At 36.6% G+C, this 12,643-nt stretch overlaps 1 protein-coding gene across 1 annotated transcript in view; it reads right to left on the bottom strand.

Moving 5' to 3' along the window:
• LOC117290124 (fibropellin-1-like) overlaps positions 1-12,643 on the bottom strand; it is a 38,945-nt gene that overhangs the window by 16,873 nt on the left and 9,429 nt on the right. Inside the window, exons 5-16 of the mRNA XM_033771379.1 lie at positions 11,725-11,841; positions 11,043-11,165; positions 10,457-10,597; positions 9,820-9,942; positions 8,885-8,998; positions 8,105-8,230; positions 6,636-6,752; positions 5,416-5,541; positions 3,721-3,852; positions 1,843-1,962; positions 1,194-1,307; positions 803-922 (exon numbers count right to left, since the gene is read on the bottom strand). Coding sequence (XP_033627270.1) covers positions 803-922; positions 1,194-1,307; positions 1,843-1,962; positions 3,721-3,852; positions 5,416-5,541; positions 6,636-6,752; positions 8,105-8,230; positions 8,885-8,998; positions 9,820-9,942; positions 10,457-10,597; positions 11,043-11,165; positions 11,725-11,841 — 1,473 coding nt within the window. The remainder of the gene's footprint in view (positions 1-802; positions 923-1,193; positions 1,308-1,842; positions 1,963-3,720; positions 3,853-5,415; positions 5,542-6,635; positions 6,753-8,104; positions 8,231-8,884; positions 8,999-9,819; positions 9,943-10,456; positions 10,598-11,042; positions 11,166-11,724; positions 11,842-12,643) is intronic.

Genomic DNA, 12,643 nt, shown 5'->3' with positions numbered 1-12,643 from the left:
GTAGTGAAATAAGTATTTGTTGTTTGAGTACATGGCTAATAAAAGACTTGAATAAGGTTTGCTTACCAATACTTTCTACCCTGTAAAACATTGTTTTAATTTGTTACAATGTAAATTGACCTTTCAAAATTGAAGTGGAAATTATTGGTGGCCTGGCTAGACAAACATGCACTACTTCAGTTTGTTGGTACACTATTGTACCAACTAGACCCGTGTTCATTTTTAAGCATGCAAGTCTGGGGAAAAAATATTTGAATATCCGGTAAATTTTGGGTACTGAATACCAAATTTCACAATTCGCCCAGTAATGTTGGTCATACATACTGTATTATGCAATACAGCTCTTATGTGTATGTTTAGCAAGACATGCTCTGAAAGTTCTTTTGATGGACTGAATAGAAAATGTTAACGCCTACTTACACAATTTTCTCAAAACTGAAACTGCTTGTTGACAAAATAGTTAAATAATTGACTAAATTGTGCGTTTTCATTAGAATTAACAGTTGGGAACAGGGATAAAATATTTGGTAAGGTTTCAATTATCTATGAAATGAAAAACTACAAAAATTTCCATTTTAAAAGTACTTTAGAAATTCATTAAGGCTTCAAATTCATAAAACAGCAAACAATGGACTTCTGTGTTTCACTTAGAAACAGGGATAACATTTTTTTTTTTTTTTTATCTCCAAAGTACATAACCCTCATATCCCTCATAAAATAGTAAACAGTAGTGGACAGTCACAAGTAGTCCCTTGTCCACGATTTGTGTCAACAAAACAATTATAAGTTATAAATTACTCACGTGTTTCACACTGAGGTCCTGACCAGCCATCAGCACATACACACGTCAAACCATAAAGGGATTTACATGTACCCCCGTTGTAACAAGTGAAGCCTGGCGAATCACATGCGTCACCAGTTGCTGCAATAGGATAATTAAAGTTTATTCTTAGGGACATTCTTCAAAGGATCACTCTTCAAATCAAAATTTGCTTCATCTTTGCTTGTTTTAAAATTTTAAAATTAAGAGGAGTAAAAAGAATAACTAGACATGGTTGTTAGGAAGGTGTGATACAAAACTAACAAGAACTGAAATGAAAAACGAAGCAGAGGTGCAAAGACCTTTATCCAATTTCTTTAACAATACTAGTACACAATCAATAGTATGACAAATACTATGTTGTGATGCTTACCACTTTCACATGTCAAGCCACTCCAGCCAGTTGCACAAATACAGAAAAATGAAGAATTAGTGTAGGATAAGCAGATCCCATCATTCTGACAAGGTTCACTGTCACAAGCGTTGACTGTCAAAAAAGGTAAGAAAGAGAAAACAGTGGGTTAAGCAAAATTAAAAGCTGTTAAAAAGGAAGGGTGCATTTGATCATTTTTAAGCACTTCCCAGGCCCTTAGGAAGCTCAACAACAATGGTTGCAGGCCCGTCTGAGAAGTTGACTTTTGAGTTAATGTAAAGTGCCAAGATTTAAGGCATGGCGTTCTGGAGCCCACTTTTAACAGGCACGAGGAAAATGGTTTGATTCTAGATGTGCTGTGGTGAAATTTGAGGTCGATTTCTGGCCAGTTTTTCCTCACTTTTTCTGTTGAGCACCCTGCAATAGACCTTTTAATTTCAATCTTTACACTATTATCCAAACATTAAGCTCAAAAGTATGTTTATCTTCACACTGATCTCCAAAAAAGCCATATGGGCATTGACACTCTTAGATATCATTTTGTTTTAATCTTGTGTACTATAGATTGTTATAATCACAGATTTTAATTTCAATTTGTTATCTTTACACTATTATCCAAACATTAAGCTCAAAAGTATGTTTATCTTACTTGTATTTTCACACTGATCTCCAAAATAACCATATGGGCACTGACACTCGTAGACATCGGTGTGACTCCAGAAGCATTGACCACTGTTTAAACATGGTGCTGATCCACAGGGGGAAAAGGCTGTAAGAATGCAACACAAAAATAATTAAATGATAAGTGGAATGATAATTTAGGAATAGTTATACAACATGACCATTTTGTATAAGCAACTTTCCTTCCATTTTATGAACTCAAAACAGTTTTGAATATTATGAAAACTGCTGTTCCCATTTTCATGTTAAACGCTGCAGCATGATAGTTACTATTTATACCAATGTGGAAGTTCAGCCAAATTCAAAAATATTCAAAAACAACCCACACAATCAGAAGATTTGTGTTATTTTCAAAAATTGTGTTATTTACAAAAATATGAATTGATAAAACAACCTATCATTTTACTTACCCAAGGTTTGTTTCACTTGAAATGCACTCAATCTTAAATCCTTGGGTAATACACAAAAGGTCTCACTCATATGGGGTGATTAACAACTGAACAAAACTTCACCAACCTTTCTCAAAACAGGCATTGGAGTAAGCTTGGGCGATATCACGATATTATAGAATATCGCGATATTAATTTGGACACGATTTCGATAGCGGATGGATTTGGTTTATATCGAAATATCGATATATCGCGATATATCGCATTATATCGCGATATATCGATATATCGATTAAATATCGCGATGTTTTTGCTAGCTGAGACATCTTGCACCCCATAGGTTTGGAGTAAAACCAGAAGAATAGGTCATTAGAACACCTCTCTTATGCTAGGACTGTCTCTTCTACCACTTTCACTTGGAGTTTTAAGACTGATGATGTCAAATTTCATTAATCGCGATTATATCGAATATCGCGATATATTGTCGGCGATATATCGTGAATAAAATAAATCGATATCGCCCAAGCTTACATTGGAGTCTATGCATTGGGGGTTAATAATAATAATGGCATCACGCAGGCCTGGTGATACCCTACGGAGGCTACAAAAGCGATTGCTTCCAGTTGCCCCCTGGTCACTGTCTTAGTGCCCTTGAAATAATACAGTAACAGTTTACAATTTCCTCATGGGAGGAATTCCCCCCTTTAGGAAGGAGAAAATGCCTTGGTGCCCTTGCCCTTTCAGAAATGAATCATAGCCTTTGGGCATACATGTACATACGCGTTGCCTCATCAGTCATCAGTCTGTCACAAAGTGACATTCCAGGCACAGATCCATTTAAAACAAAAGTCTGAGTTAACGAAAAAAGCGACACTCCTAGCATAACGATTTTCCATTTACTAAACTGAAATGTGAATGAAGGCATAAACAAATAAACAGAAGATGCAAGAGATAAGTTTTTAGTTTGTTCTTGAGTGAGCGGTACATGTTTGTATTAAGTCTTCTTGATGAGCTTTGCTCCATAGGGAAGGACCAGACCCGGAGAAAGATTGGGTTACATAAACATAGTCTTATATTTATATGTGCATGTAGCCCTACTGTTTAGTATGGAAACTTTAAGTGTAATATTGATACAAAACTAGAAACATTAGCTTGCAGAGACCTATAAATGGTTTAAACTGCAAAAAGGAGTAATGGCTGACACTTCGACCCTTTCGAGTTACATAAGCAGTGGAGTGGAAATACATAAATAATGAGAGAGAGTCAGATAGCACACATACAAAAAAGCATGTTTGTTGTGTTATCATTTCGCCTTCGAGAAAGACCCTGCTAGGGTCAAAATGTTAGGCCATTAACTATTTTTTGCATTGATACAAATTTGATTAAACATGGTACACAACACACACACAATATTAACACAATTACTAAGCACAACACAGAGTGTAGTGTTTACTTACATTGTGTACAGTTAATGCCATACCAATCTGGGCTGCAAATGCATAAGTAACCACCATCATCAAGCCGATCACAAGTTGCCCCATTTTCGCAAGGGTTCAGATACCAAATTTCGCATACATGACTTGCTGGAACTGAAAAAAAAAAAAAATATAATAATAATAATAAAAAAAAACAATAGGTGTTCGTGCTAAAATGCACGAACACCTAATAATAATAATATAATAATAATGTTAGCATTTATAAAGCGCCTCACAAAGATCGGAGCACAATTTACATACAAACAAACAATGCAATGACAAAGACAAAAAAAAACAGTATCAGGCAAAAACAAAATGGTAGGATTAAACGAATAAAATGAGTTTTGAACAGCTCCAATGTGTTGGCTTCCCAGATGTTACGGGGAAGGGAATTCCAGAGCCGGGGAGCAGCGGCTTGAAAAGCATGATCTCCTGTGCGTAACTTAGTTTTGGTGACATGAAGGCGTGTTTTGTCGTATAATGAGCGGGTGGCATAGACGAATAAGTTGAAAGAAATAGCCATGAGTTAAACTAGTTAAAGGCAGTGGACACTATTGGTAATTACTCAAAATAATTGTTGGCATAAAACCTTTCTTGGTGATGAGTAATGGGGAGAGGTTGATGGTATAAAACATTATGAGAAACGGCTCCCTCTGAAGTGCCATAGTTTTCGAGAGAGAAGTTATTTTCCACGAATTTGAATTCGAGACCTCAGGTTTAGAACTTGAGGTCTCGAAATCAACCATCTAAACGCACACAACTTCGTGTGACAGGGGTGTTTTTTCTTTCATTATTATCTCGAAACTTTGATGACCGATTGAGCTCAAATTTTCACAGGTTTGTTATTTTATGCATCTGTTGAGATGCACCAACTGTGAAAGCTAGTCTTTGACAAATACCAATAGTGTCCACTGCCTTTAAGCTTTAAAAGCACGATGTCCATATGAGCGTGACGTCCATTGATCCATTATGGAAAACTGTAATAGACATTCAAGCTTGCAAACTCTAGCTCAGTGTGTCAAGGCCCAGCAGTCTAATGCACAAAGTTCAAGTTGTGAGTCAGAATTATAACACAATGTGGTTTGAATCGGCCCAACTCTAGTCCTTGATGAGCAGACACTTTGACTCTAATTGCTCATCGGCATTTATGTCCTTACTTACAGATTCTGCTGGGTAAAGAACTAGAAATTGAAAATTTTGGTAAACTTTTGTACAGCTTTCAACTTTCTACGACACACTTAGCATCATGTTTACCTTTAAAATACCAGTGAAGAGCAGAGGCTTTTATACGTGTACATATAATTTAATGAGTTTATTGGTTGAAATTACAACAGGATCTGTTTCGTTGACGGTATATTCTAAACGAGATGTTCTCATAATGGATCACATTCTTCAAAAATACAATACAAGGCATGGGCGAGCGGTTAGGGCATCAAATTCAAGTTCTGGTGGTTTTGAGTCATTGAGTGTGGGTTCAAATCCCGGTCATGACACTTGACCGAGGGCCATCACTATAATTTCTTCTCTTTACCAAGGGGTATAAATTGGTACCTGCGTAGGAAAAGGCTGTATACTCCAAAGGGAGCAGTGAGATATGTTTAGGGAGACATGCGCTATACAATAAATAGTTTTTATTATTATCATTATTAGACAAGAAATGTGAAACATTGTACTCACATTCATTTTCGCAGTGCTCACCAAAAAAGTTACCCTGGCAGGTACAAATGACTAAACCGTTCAGTGACTCACACGACCCTCCATTCTGACATGGATGGTCCAGTAAGCAGGGATCGAGTGGATCCGCTATCAAGAGAAAACAATAGCAGTAGTTACACTTTTTGTTAGAAAAATTAATTGAAAACATGATTAAGGCAAAAGCTTAAAGGAACTGTGTCTCGACTTAGTCTTTATTGTGAGTTATATGGTTGCTGGGTTGCAGCCAAATAAGTTAGGTCCATAACAGCTGCTAGGCACCAACCTGTTAATTATACCTTTCACAAAAAAAACCTGTAAAAATCTTCAGAACTGGTGTTTTGTCCTTCCTCGTTGTGTTCAGAAATGTTCTTCATGTTTAAAGAGCTTTCACTTTTGTGTGCCACCTAATTTTTTTTACATACAGTTAACAAGTTATGCATATGTTGAGAACTGCGGACTACATGTACTTTGGGCTCTGTAACAATAGCATGCAAGGGCTGTTGATCCAACCCCGTCTTGGGCTCAAACTCCGGCTCCTAGCTCTCTTTGATGTTGGAAACACTGTGCAAAATGCACATCGTTTAAAGGGTCTATGTAACTTTTCAAAATGTCCATAGATTTACTCTAAACTTACAGGGTGTGAAGATAATGATAGTGGAAAGCTTCCCTTCAAATATTACTTACTGAGGTGCTGTGGTTTTTGAGAAATTAGTTAAACAATGTCATGAAAATACGTTTGTAAATGATTAAAATAATTTTCATCTCATGAGACGAAAATTATTTTCATGACATTGTTTTACTCATTTCCCCAAAACTACAGCACCTCAGCACCTAATATTTCCAGGGAAGCTTTCTACTACCCTTTTAATTATCTTCAAACTGTTTAGTGTAAATTAGTGGACATTGTGTTTTTTTTCCTAAAAAAGTTACATAGACCCTTTAAACATGATATCCTATCATAGAGAATATCTTGGATGCTGCATTGTAGTGGTCAAGTCACTGTGCATTATTCAGTGAAGTGCACATTTTAGGCGACGCAGCGTTTACATGTTAACCTATTGACCAACCAAATTGTGAGTGTGGCACAGTCGCGGCGTGTGACGTGCGTGCAATGGTGATCAATAATTTCACTTCAAGGAAAAACAATTGAAGAAAACACTAGTTATTGCAAAATAATTTTAATGATGGGTGTGGTTTCCTACCGATCTCACAGTTGAGCCCATACCATCCAGGAGCACAGTAACAGTACGGTTCACCCAATATCTCTGTACAGTTGCCGCCATTTTGGCAGATGTAACTCGTACACGATGTGGCCGTTTCTAGAGAAACAGAAAGTCCCCAAAAAATCAAAAGATCGTAAATTGGCATCAGGGATAATTTTATTTTGTTTTTTTACCCACATATAAACCAATTTTATTTTAATTTAATTATTTCTTATTTACCCCAGGGAAACCTCTCAGTGAAACACCGTTTTTCAGAGATGCACAGCTAAAGACTTTAAAATGTTTAAATTGTATTAATACTAAGATATGTGTGATAGCACTGTATACTCAGTACTTTCCTGAGTGCTGTGAAAAGAAATCACAGGCATAATACATGGGTGGGTGTTGAATCCACGACCCCTGAATTTCCAGAGCAGTGTCATACCAACTAGATGTTAAGACACCTGTCTGTTTTTATTTCAACGGAACTCGGGAAAGTATCGAGTACACAGTGCTATAAACACACACTGGTGTTTACGGGTTAAAAACCAAAATGAATACAAGCAAATTGTTAGTATTGCTATTGCACTGACACGAACACACCATATTGAATTCTGGAATAAAAAAATAAAAAAATTCAAGACACACTCATGTGTTCAGATTCTACATATCACTGATGCATAGTAGCTTTATAATTGGCAATTGACTTGTGTAAATTATTATTTTTTCATGTCTCATAAAGAGTATCACTTAATTTTGTACAATATTTTCTGTATTTTAATGTCTTTTAGTGCAGGAGATCCAAGACAATTTCTATTGAATACTTGTATACAATTAGCAATAAACAAATTAATCAATCAATCAATCAGTCGATGAAAAATATTGTTTTAATACATACAATGTATATTAAAGGCAGTGGACACTATTGGTAATTACTCACAATAACTATTATCATAAAACCTTTCTTGATTACAAGAAATGGGGGAGAGGTTGACATTATAAAACATTGTGAGAAACAACTCCCTCTGAAGTGGCGAAGTTTTCAAGAAAGAATTAATTTTCCACGAACTTGATTTCGAGACCTCAGACTTAGAGTTTCAGGTCTCGAAATCAAGCATCTGAAAGCACATAACTTCTTGTGACCATGGTGCGACAAGGGTGTTTTTTTTTCTGTCATTAATATCTCGCAACTTCGACGACCGATTGAGCTCAAATTTCCACAGGTTTGTTATTTTATGCATATGTTGAAATACACCATGTGAGAAGACTAGTCTTTGACAATTACCAATAGTTTCCAATGTCTTTAAGCAGTGTTATGCTCAGTACCTGTACCAGTATAGGGGCCTACTTTTTCTTCTAAGAACTCAAGAAAATACTGGGTATACAGTGCTTTATCTGCACTAGTGTAAGTTAACAAATAAATTATGTTCAGCTTTTGGTTTCCCCCGGTATTATCAACATTAACTTACCAAGGGCACAGTTATCACCATGGAAACCAGGGAGACAGAAACAGAAGTATGTATTGATGACACTAATACAAGACCCATAGTTTCTGCATGGAGATGATGAACATGGATCCTGAGAGTCTGAAAAAACTATAAAGAAACAAAAAAAGACTATAAAACCAAAATAGCATGCCCTATGACTCATGTCCCTCCCTACTAAAAAGTTTTTGAGCATGCTATTTTACTCTGATATACAATTAATGAACAACTTTTGAGGATCCTTTGTGGTAGCATTGCAGCCTGCCCAGGTAAATCCAGATTGCTGAAAAACTACTTAAAATTCAAGGTTTTTACATATATTTTCTAAAACTAAGTAAAAGAAATCTTTTTTTTGCACGTTGGGTTTTGTGAACACGCGTTTCGAAATAGATTAAGCGTTGTTACTAATAGCTACATGTATGAATTGCGCTCCTAGTATTACAATTGGTGTACATGAGCTAGCCACCCAGCACCCGGAAGCCAGCTAGTCTTAAAAAGCTCCATCTGCAGCTGATTTCACAAAACTTTATGCAACTGCGTTAAGTCCACTTGCCAAACAGATATGGCGAAACTACATTAAGTTTTGTGAAATCAGGTGCTGGTCTTTATCTTTATTGATGACTCTCCGCCAGTATGAAACGTAAAAATGTTAAATGAATAACTGTTTTAGGTGTGAATAAATACACCCCAGGAAGTGATACAAATATTTTTGAGAGCGCCCTCGTGCGGTAAAAAATATATTGATAATGAAAATTTCAAACACACCTGTTTCACAGTCCCCTCCCTGCCATCCATGATCACAGATACAAAAACCATATCCTAATAATTCTTGACAGTGGCCATTGTTACAGTCCATTGTGGCACAAGCACCGGTGTCAGCTACATAGAAAACAAATAAATAACACCATTATTCCTCATATACACAACATGTGGGAAAGATTTCTTCATGGAAATTCATCTAATGTAAATAGAATCAACAGTCATTGCTTATATAACAGATCTACTTTTATTTTTCAGCTAGCTAATACAGTGCACCCTAAGTATAAAATAAATGGCATGTGCAGAGAAGTCTGTAAGCAATGATCTTGCACTTGCAACAGAGACACAGTTTTTTTTTTATAAGTCAAAGTTTTCACGAGAAGGGTTGTCTTGCATGTAAGGCATGTTTGAAACCTCCAAGCAAGTAACTTATTTTTCAAGAAACATAATTCCATTTTGATTTAAAACAACGAACCAGAAGTTGATATCAAACAAATCCAAGAGAAGGTACTGTATTCTTGTAAAATAAATTGCGCAGATTTTCCGTAAAGGATTTCATTTTATAAAGCACTATATTATGATCATGCCTCTTTTGGAATGGCCCTACATATAAGCACTGTTTTGTTTTTGTTTGGTTTTTGTATGTAGATGAACTTCTCATCAATGGAACTCGGTAAACTACCACAAGGGTAGGGGATATAAACACCAAGCTGGACAAACAGCCAATCGCTCTTATGCTTCATTGGTTTAACGACTATAATTATGATTATGATTTGCACAATCAAGAAGTTGTGATGCAGTTACTAGAAAACAAACTTATTCAAGCCATTGTGAAATCAGCAGTAAAAACTTAGGGAGTCGAACCCACAACCATGTGATTGCAAGTCCCACCGTGACTAATTATTTATTTAAACAATTGATGATCAAACTCTGAGACTCACCATCAGGTTGTGAACAATCCAGACCAGTCCATCCTGGAACGCAATCACAAGTGGTTACTCCATAGTATAATTGATGGCATATCCCACCATTTAAACAGGTGTATAAACCACACGGAGTAGATGCTGTGGGAAAAAAACAAAACACTCACATCCATCAAAATTTTCGATAAATTCTTGACAAGTCTGTTACACTGTCCCTGGTCAATCAGCCAGAAAGAAATATTAGTAATAATGATGAATATTTATTTGGCAGAAATATCCATAATAAATGCTCAAGAAAGTCATCATAATAAAATATCAAAAAACTTTAATAACAAAATAAAACCTATTCCCCAATGTGTTTTTAGCTTTCTCTTTCATTCTGATTTGCTGAAATTATGCTGGAGCATGACCTCGATGGTGATGGTATGGAATTCCAGAGAAAAGGGGATGCTCAAAGGTTTTATATCCCCCCATGACCTGATGACCTGTTAGTTCTTATAACTCTACCAGTTTCATATGACGACCGGCGGCCGACTCTTCCAGGAACAACATTTTTGATATGATCATGACATGTATCTGGTGCTAGACCACACAACCACTACTATAAACACAAATCCAGAGTAAATCAACAAATCTGAATGTATGAATGTCTTACAAATAGTGCAGCTGGGTCCAGTCCATCCGTAAGTGCATTGACAAAACAAGTTGGAATCACCCCCATCACCTGCGAGTATTACACACGTAGCACCATTTTGACATGGATTCCTAGAACCGCATGGTTGCTCATTGGGTTGATCTGCCATAACAAAAAGCATAAATAAATGTATAAATCAAATAATAAAGCACAAGGAAACTGACTGGGTAAATGATTTTGGGATAAGCTATCACATTTTTATTAGAGCAGGATTTTAACTAACAACTTCTGGATTAAAATACAGGGCTTTACCAACTGAGCTTTCAAGCCCTTGTGTTGCAGTATCTTTGTTCGGGGGTGCCAGCCAAGTCATCGACTATAAAATAAATGTAAGAATATAGGAACAATAAACCTTAATTATGGTAAAGTGACTTAATCTAACATTTGTTCAATACGTGTTCATAAAACACAACAGGGTCCACTGTCATAGAGCTGCAAATCCCTTGGCACAATAAAAGTTGTTCTAATACCGGAATAAGATGTCGTAGCCAGCCAAAATGCCATGTCACTTTTATGTGACTGGTTCCCTGCATGCCTATATACTTACAAGTCTCGCAGCTGTCACCCACATAATCTCCTTGGCAAATGCAGTACACAGTTTCTAAGTTGGTGTAGCACGAGCCCCCGTTCTGACAGGGGTTGTAGTAACTGCATATGTCATCAGGAGTAGCTAAAAGATCAACAAAAAAAGCAGGCACTGACTTCAATGCATTGGTCAACGCAGACAAAATGGTCTTTAACATGTTTAAAGGCAATTTGGACACTATTGGTAATTACTCAAAATAACTGTTAAAGCATCAAATTCTACTTGGTAACAAGCAATGTAGAGCTGTTGATAGTATCAAACTTGTAAGAAACTGCTCCCGCTAGTAATGTATTTTTTTATAAAGAGGTTGTTTCTCACCGTCTCAGATATATTTAAAAAGGCTTCCTGGGCTTCAGGAAGCCTTTTTTAGGCATCTGATCTGAAAGCACACAAATTTGTGCCAACAATTTTTTTATATTATTCTCTTGCAACTTCATTAACCAATTGCTTACAAATTTAACACAGATTTGTTAAATACAAAATATGCATAAGTTGGGATACACCAGAAGACTTCAATGTAGACAAGGTACTCATCCTAACTCGAGATAAGACTACTCTTAACTCTTTGTGAAATCCACCCCAGTGCCTTTACAAGCAAGAGTTAAACAAAATCCCATGAGAAGTTATGGAGAGATTTACTTACTGGCTTCACAGTTTGTTCCCCAGTACCCTGTAGGGCAGAGGCAGACTGGGTCACCATGGTCAGCATCACATACACCACCATTTAGACAGACGATGTTGTTACACGGATGGGCATTCTCTAATGAAGGGCAGAAACACTATTGTTAAATTCTGGTAATCAGCACCAGGCCTGGGGGACCAGTGAAATTTACTTTTTGACAAGTCGTGCCGCAAAAAGTTGCAACTTTGACACTAGTCGCAACTAAGATGCTTTGCAGCCTAAAGTGTGTAACTGGCCACAGGCGCAATACTCATGCTGGAAGTATTGAAGGATTGTGTCACTGATTCTTCAATCCTTCCAGCATGAATATCTGATTGTGTTTTGAAGGTAAATTATGGTTTTATGAATAGCCATTAGGAACCAATAATTGGTGAACCAAACAGGTAGTCGCGTCTATTTATGTTGTAACTGTGTCGGAACGTTTAACCAAGTAGTTGAGTGGTCCAACACGACTAACTAATGACACTAGTCGCCCAGGCTTAACAACAATCAAAGTCATATTAGAGCCCTGTAGATTACCCTTACCCTAAACTACATACTTAGTTTCGGTAATTTTGGCACATTTGATTTGTGACTTTGCCTGATTGTCACTATGTAGCCAAATGCAGCAACAAGTAAATCATTGCAAATGTGGTATCATTTTAAAGAAGAGCACTTCAGCTTTGCATTGATAATACAGCATATACAAAGAGAGTAATAAATATTAAACATATTATATACTTGATTACAAAAAGTTTCCTAACTTTGTGTGAGCAGCTTATATTCTTGTGAATGAAACTAGTTGTAAACAGGCCTTGAATAACTGTCAGCACCAACAGCAATTGCTGTGGTGCCCTTTGCAAATTTCAAATACAAATTCCAATTTTCTTTATAGAAGTGT

Source organism: Asterias rubens, chromosome 5, assembly GCF_902459465.1.
Source record: "Asterias rubens chromosome 5, eAstRub1.3, whole genome shotgun sequence".
In the NCBI taxonomy this organism is placed as follows: Eukaryota; Metazoa; Echinodermata; class Asteroidea; order Forcipulatida; family Asteriidae; genus Asterias; species Asterias rubens.
This window is presented reverse-complemented; position numbering and strand designations above follow the sequence as displayed.